We start from the raw sequence: 7,157 nt of genomic DNA, 5'->3' as shown, positions 1-7,157 counted from the left end.
GTTCTTAGCCGTCTGATACCCAGCTCCTGCAAGCAATTCCTAAACTCTTCGCTCTCGAAGTAAACCCCTAATCGGTTAGGATCACTTTTGGCACCCCATCTTTGGCCACGATTTGATGCATTACCACTCCGCTGATCGTCGTCCTCGTTGATTTGGCGCGGCTGCCACCTCAATCCACCGCGACAGGTGTTCTGTCATTATCACGATATATTCATTGCCACTGGTTGTCACTGGAAATGTGCCCATGGCCTCCAAGGACCATAACTCGCCGATTTCTGTAGGTCAGTATGATTGCTGGTTTGAATGTACATACGTTAAAACTTTTATTCAACTCACAAAGGTTTTGGAGAAAAGAGCCTCTGCCGGCCAAAGATCAGCGTATAAGTACTTGGCCAAAATGAAATGAGTCAAAAGAAGACATCATTCCTGAATGAAGGTCCAGACACGGAACATGTCCTTATAACTGCTGCACATGCTCCCTAATTGTCCATCGACCTGCAGAATACAATCCTTTTCTGTGTCAGTGCGTGTTTATCAGCCGCACCGAGTTGCATGGGTTTTCATTGTGCGCGTGCACTTTTGAACGTTGAAATCACCTACAGTCGTTCCGGTTAGACAGGGCACAAACAAAAACACCTTGACTCGATTTGACTCCTGCGCATGGCACATAGTGCAGCTTGTACCAACGTAAACAAAAAGATGCTTGCCCTGACCAGGTTTGGGGAAATAGGTCGATAAGTCAATCAAGCAAACTGTAGCCGTTACCCGAAATTTCCAAGACCTGGCTAGAATCTACAGAATCGGCAATTTTGCTTGTTCCACACCAGCTACCTTTCATATCCAGTCGAATCCAGCCTCTACCACGGTCTGTCGGTCAACAAGCTGTTCCCCCACTCAAAAGTTTTCACGGGTCCTTGGATCGGTGATCGATTTCGACTGTTTCATGGTCGTGAGAACTAGGCGTTATATTCACCGGTTCACAGAATGCTTTCAACGCTGAACCGACCAGTCGATTAGTCACAGAATTGAAGCCATACACTGACGCTTGCTTTCATTTGACATTCCTGGTATGTGGAACGTGGAATGGGTGGGTGCGTGGGAATCGATCAGAATCGTTTATAAGAGAGGCTGTGTCTCATCAGCTGAGTCAAGAGTATTGAACCGACCAAATGATTGAAGTATTTGAGGAACCAGTCCTTGGAATTCCGTGGAATATGGCTATCAACGGCGATAGGTATTACTTGCAGATGTCCGTTACATATAGCACAACTGCGTTTTCCATCCAGATCTCACGGCTTACTGCAATGTTGGTGTGAAATTCAGGCAGGCTCACTGAAGCTACTGACTTCTTTAAAAGTGTGCTCTGGTCAAGTAGTTTTCAGCGGCGTTTCTAATGGTAAACGCCTGGTAAACGCCGTTTTTCTCACTTCTAGATCATATCCGTTATCTGGTTGTCACGGAAAACTGAAAGTATTCGCATTTAGCTAGTTGGGTCCTTTAGTTGAAAGGACCTAATCTTACGGAGTGAGTTGATGTGTAGCTTCAAGGAAAGTGGTCCTAGCTGGTTCAGAGTACAGGGTAGCAGATTACGCGGATGCAATCCTGTCATACCTGGACACAGTTATTGGCGGAGATCATCCACCTCACCGACCGGGTCCTAATCCACTGGAATGTATTCTTACAGTACAAAGGAAATAAAAGATTTACAAACCAGGTTTTCCAGCCACTCGCAAATTATGAAATCATGTTACTGATTTTTAGCATTCCTTAGTGAATTCGTCAGTTATTGATGTCCTCTCAATGGAAACTTGTGAATGTGTTTGCAGCAGTGACCACTCATCCGACTTTTCTGTGTTTGTTTTCGAAGGTTTCCAGTGATGCCACAACACCCATTTGTGTTGTTTTCCCAAAATCCACGTGGTATTCATACTCTGTTTACTCACATTGCTGGATTGTGCAACTCGACACCAGTGCCATTCCCCGTTCAAGAATGCGTTGTGCGGCTAAGTAGCTCATCATTTCCCATAACAAGCACTGACATGTATGCTTCACATTATCGATGGTGATGATGTTTTGTTGCAAAATATACCCAACCTGATTATTCTTGAGAAACGCTGAGAGTGTAACATTATCATTCGCAATCCATTTGTTTACTGGGACATCACATGCTGTTGTCTGCATGCAGTGAATCAATTCTCCTGGCGTCCGTTTCTAGCAGTATCCCAGTGCGGTCAATTAGACAATGCAGTCGTGCACTGTCGCCGACAGTCGTTATCTCCTTTCGGATCTGTTTACGAGTGACACTGTCACGAAAAATAGTAGTGTTTTCAATGGTACCAAGCTGTCATGCATGCATCACTGGTCATTAATTTATTTCGGCATTTTCCACCAAACTCCACAAAGAACTCACTGTTGACAGGTTATTCACAACTTCGGACACATGCGTCGCGGTTGCAGTCTTGTAACGATCTGTTAGTTTGCCCACTGCGCCAATTCATCTCGCGTATGTATGTTCACTTCGACCTTCACAATTTGTGGGCCACAATTGGTCACACACGGCTTTTCGATCCAATTTTCCCAGGCAAAACGGAACCCATCGTCTCCGATGACTTTGGTTACGGGGTTGGCGACCTACCTCGAGATCACCGGCTGTTTGTTCGACTGTTCGAGAAGTTCTATGATGACCGAGTTGACCCTGTGTACTCCCACATCACAGTATCATTGCAGAGGATAAAATGGGACAAATGAGTAAAGCATTCCGGTTCCCCATATAATGCCTCCTCACATGGATTTACTAACACTTGCAGTCCGAGGCAAATTCGGCAATTTCTCTCACAACTTCTATGACAATGGCTATCCGCGGACAGATGATGCCGAGGATTCGTTCTATCGAATTCAATCTCTGTTTCAACGAAATCATCTCGAGCAGTCTGGTGCTATGACAACCGCGCATGTCAGTAACTCTCATTGTCAGATAACTCATTGGTTCAGATGTGCTCGACTCTACTATGTACGCAGTCGTTCAACATAATTCAAGCTTGCAAAGACTTCGAACGCTTATCCTATAATGTCGCTAACATTTACCGGTGTCACCATTCAGAGCAGGCCTAAGTGACAAGGCACTTTAGTCCAGGAGCTTCCCAGACCTTAAACAGTGAGGCAACGAGTGCTTTGGACTAACGTGGTCCCGGCATGAACGATTCCTGTTTCGCAAAGTGGACGTAGTAGGTATCATTCTGGATAAGCTCCATCAGTTCATATGCTTGAGACAGATTTTCACGTAACGACATTGTGGACCAATGTTGCTAAGCCTGGAAGGCCGGAGGCCATGGCCAAACACACCTAAATTGTTACATCTGAAGACGTGAATGCGATCACGGCTGGTGGATATGATTGGCTCGCTCAACGCCTTGAACGACTATCCCGACTGAGAAGTTATGGCAGACAGTTCAGGCTTTCGACAAAACTAGGAAATTCTCATCTGGGGACCCAAACTTTATGACTTGCGAAATGCAACCATCTGCAGACAAATTTGAGGCCCCAGGAAGACCCAACTGAATCCCAGCTTCATTCCTCGTTTTCACTGCTTTCAACCGAATATGCCATAAGACTTTAATCTGGTGTTTCTGTGTAGATGATCTTCTTGGTATCTCAGCTCACTGTGTCGGCGGACCACGACTTTCCTGTTGCTGTGGAGCTGAGGAAGAAGGCCTTCGCTGCGCAGTTATTTATCAGCAAATGCCAATTGAACAGTTACAGACTATTGGACAGGGAAGCAAGACTCTCACATCCATCTTGTTTACAAAAACTGAGCATTCATCTTCTCTTAAACGCGTCTCCCTGGACTTTCCTGGATATTCATTGACTGTTGCTCAAATTCAAACAAATGCGACCTCACAAATTCTGCAATAGATCTCCCTTTTCAAGAGACGCTAAGAGCATTTACAAGAAAACATACTACTCGCTTGCCCCCATCAGTGGTATCACCGTTGCAGTGGTATCTCAGCCCACTGTCTCGGCGGAGCACAATTTCCCCAATGCTGTTGCTGAGGGGCTTACACGATCCACATGAGTATCACACTGAGTCGAGATGTGTTTAGGACATCCTGAAACAATCAATCTAATAGCTTACGGTTTTGGTTTAATGAGGGGCTGACTTTTGTTAACGACCGGATCAGGTCATGGTGCATTGGTTATATCATATTCATAAGCATGATTGAGGACTTGCAGGCTGATTGAGTCATACCCTGTCCGCGTTTGAAATATGTCAATGCTCAAATCGCTTCTGAATTACATGATATTTGGAATGTTCCGCCAATCGATATCTCTCCGGGATCGGTAGTTAATCACACAGAAATATCCGCTATCTGCTATATACCTAGACGTTTACCGTGTTCCATATGGACCAATCGGCCAGTGACCGTCATACCTTGACATGTAAAGAGCTGTTGGCAAACGGCTGCCGACGGGAAACACTCATTTAGGCGACTGCACTCATTTGACTCAGTGTCCGAAACCGAACACTCACGGTTGAATAGTTGATTTCCAGCGTTTATGATTGGGAAGCGTAAACCGATGAGAAGATTGGCAAAATGGCCTGATATAATGTCAGGCCTATGGACAAATACCAAGATAGTTATGGGATAGTTCGACGAGTAATGCCACCGGAAGCGTTCGATAAGCGTGTCCGTCGTAGTCTGGATTACGAAGTCATTCAACAATTGAATTTCTTACTCGATGAACCTATGATAGGGATCTCTTAATTTAAAAATCTTTCTCTGACAGTGAACCCATATCTTGCCCCAGCCAATGATTGTTTGTTTAGGTTGGTTGCTTAAACCCTAAATTGACACAATTACTGTGATCACATGGAAGCGGTTCAAGCCAAAGAGGTGGACGCGGTCGCATTTACAGTCATCTGTGCTGACAATCACGTGAGCATGCGGTCCATGCAGATTCGTCAAGTTGTTCCATAATACACAAGCCACATTGCCGTTTTTGCTTTTGATCGCCCGAACCTATTTAGCCCTTGCTGTTCAATTTACTGGCCATTTGCTCTCTATCCCATGCAGCTCGTTTTCCTGTTGTCTCGCACGAAAATAAGGCTTCTATCAGAGTGACCATTTCGGCACACAAACGTGCGTTTTTCCCTGCCAAACAACCCTCTATATTGATTAGCACATATCAAATTCCAATTTGGTACAAGGGGAATCTCATAAGTGCTTCGTTTTGAGTGACTTTTAAATTCGTCCTGTTTTGGGCTATCAAAGTGTTTTAACGATTCTAACTATGTCTTCCACTTCGCTGTGTCTGTCGAAGTTTAATTGGATTGCTCACTTTTTACCCGTATGAGCAAGAACAAATCTGAGGACTCTGTAGCACACTGTCTCCTCAGGTAACTCACATATCAATCAGTAGATTACACAATGTGATGACAGAATTAGTTCGAGTGATGATTAGGAACTGGGATTATGTGGTCCGGACGGTGGTCGAGTTCAAGGGTTCACGACAGAAGAGCCAGAGACAAAATTGTTGTGGAACAAGAACATCCAAACTGCAGTCACTTGATAATGAAACAGAGCCAGACGCCAGCGTAGCAGAGTGCTAAACAATCTCAACTTGGATCTCCACACACACCATGAGATTTCCATTCGCGTCCTTCAACAGCCACTGCATAGGCACGGTCATCTGAAAGACCGAGTGGGAAAATAACAGGCGGTTACGTGCATTAGTACAACCAGTCAATCAACCGTCCTTGCTGGGTTTGTTTATGCGTGTACGAGTGTGGTCATGTGGATCCATTTTTGTGTGAAGTGCTGTTAGTAACTGTAAAATGTTTCTCAGTGCGTTGTGAGCATACCTGAGGAGAATGTGGAATGCAAAGTTTTAGCAACTCACTGGTGAATACGTTTTATCGATGTGGATAGTAGTGCTGTATCTGTACCAATGTCCGGCTTTGAGTGGACACTTTGGATGGACGTGTCCACATATGTGGGGCGAGTGCAGTGTGATGGGGACAGCCACTCCCCAAACGACAGTACGCGCCTCGGCTTGGCCAAGATACTCTGCATCTTGATCTACAAATCAAGAGGGCACGTAAAGCCCATGATGATCAAGAGAAACTTGTACACCCAACGTCACACGTTTACACAGATGATGAACGTACTTGTCAGACGCGTGTTGGGAATTCGTTTGGTGCTGTGACTCACCTGGTTGGAACTGTATTCCAAATTTAGTACTTCCTCCTCTGCGCAGCTCACACGGTTGGCGGGTGCACGGTTCAACGGTGACGTCTCCTACCGGGACGATGGATCCTGTGCGAACAGAGAATATTTGAATCAGGATCATAGATTTGTGTTAATATTTAATGGGTGCGTTTTTGTGGATGGGCGTGTGAGATTGAACATAACAGCGTAATGGGAGGATGATGCTTTAAAATCCCAAATTCTTGGGGAGACGGATGTCAGGAATGGCGAATTGTCTATATGCTGCAACCAGTCAGCTGAACAGAACTTTGCGATAGTTCACTACACAACTAACTGCCCGTGTTCTGTTAGGCAAAATCACAGTATCACTCACCGCAATCCTTGTAGTGGACATCCAGAGCACTGGCATAAAAGAAGGCAGTAACGACCAGCAATAGTGAGCGATGCACTGGCGTGGGCATGATTGTTCACTTATTGAACGTTTGGTGGATGCGCTACAATTATTTCCACTTTTATGCATCTGCTCATGCATGCTCAGAGCATGCATGTTGGTCAACACATGGATTAAGCTCGGATAATCACATTCATCACGGTTTATGTTCACCTTGGGTATGTTAATACTCACCTGCCTGTTTTGATGGTAATAGTATGTAAATGTGGTTTTCAAGGCCTTCCCAATTCGATCTGACTTCCAGCGGATCAGGCACTGGTCTGGCATGCATTGGCGAAATCATGCGCTTTTGTCTTGACGTCGTACTGCCACCAGTTTAACGGGTTTCACTTCCACAACAAAACGGCCTACAAGGTTGCCTGTGTGTCTTTGGCCAAGGATGTCACGGACCTAAATGAATAGCACTTGAACTACTAAACGTTTGGACTAATATTGGATGAAGTAAATTGGTGCACGGCAATGGATGTGTTCACATCTGTTTTCCACGAATCCTGCTTGCC

The 7,157-nt window shown here is 45.1% G+C and overlaps 1 protein-coding gene across 1 annotated transcript; it reads right to left on the bottom strand.

Moving 5' to 3' along the window:
• Nucleotides 1-5,898: 5,898 nt before the first annotated feature.
• On the bottom strand, nt 5,899-6,667 carry T265_15510 (hypothetical protein; the record flags this gene model as incomplete). Its single annotated transcript, XM_009178448.1, has 3 exons — nt 5,899-6,077; nt 6,210-6,314; nt 6,580-6,667. Coding segments are annotated over 3 exons (372 nt in total), but the record flags the coding sequence as incomplete, so codon positions are not given.
• Nucleotides 6,668-7,157: the final 490 nt, after the last annotated feature.

The sequence above is a fragment of the Opisthorchis viverrini genome, assembly GCF_000715545.1.
Source record: "Opisthorchis viverrini unplaced genomic scaffold opera_v5_555, whole genome shotgun sequence".
NCBI classification, from domain to species: domain Eukaryota; kingdom Metazoa; phylum Platyhelminthes; class Trematoda; order Opisthorchiida; family Opisthorchiidae; genus Opisthorchis; species Opisthorchis viverrini.
The sequence above is the reverse complement of the archived record's forward strand: the minus strand, read 5'-3'. Positions and strand labels throughout refer to the sequence as shown.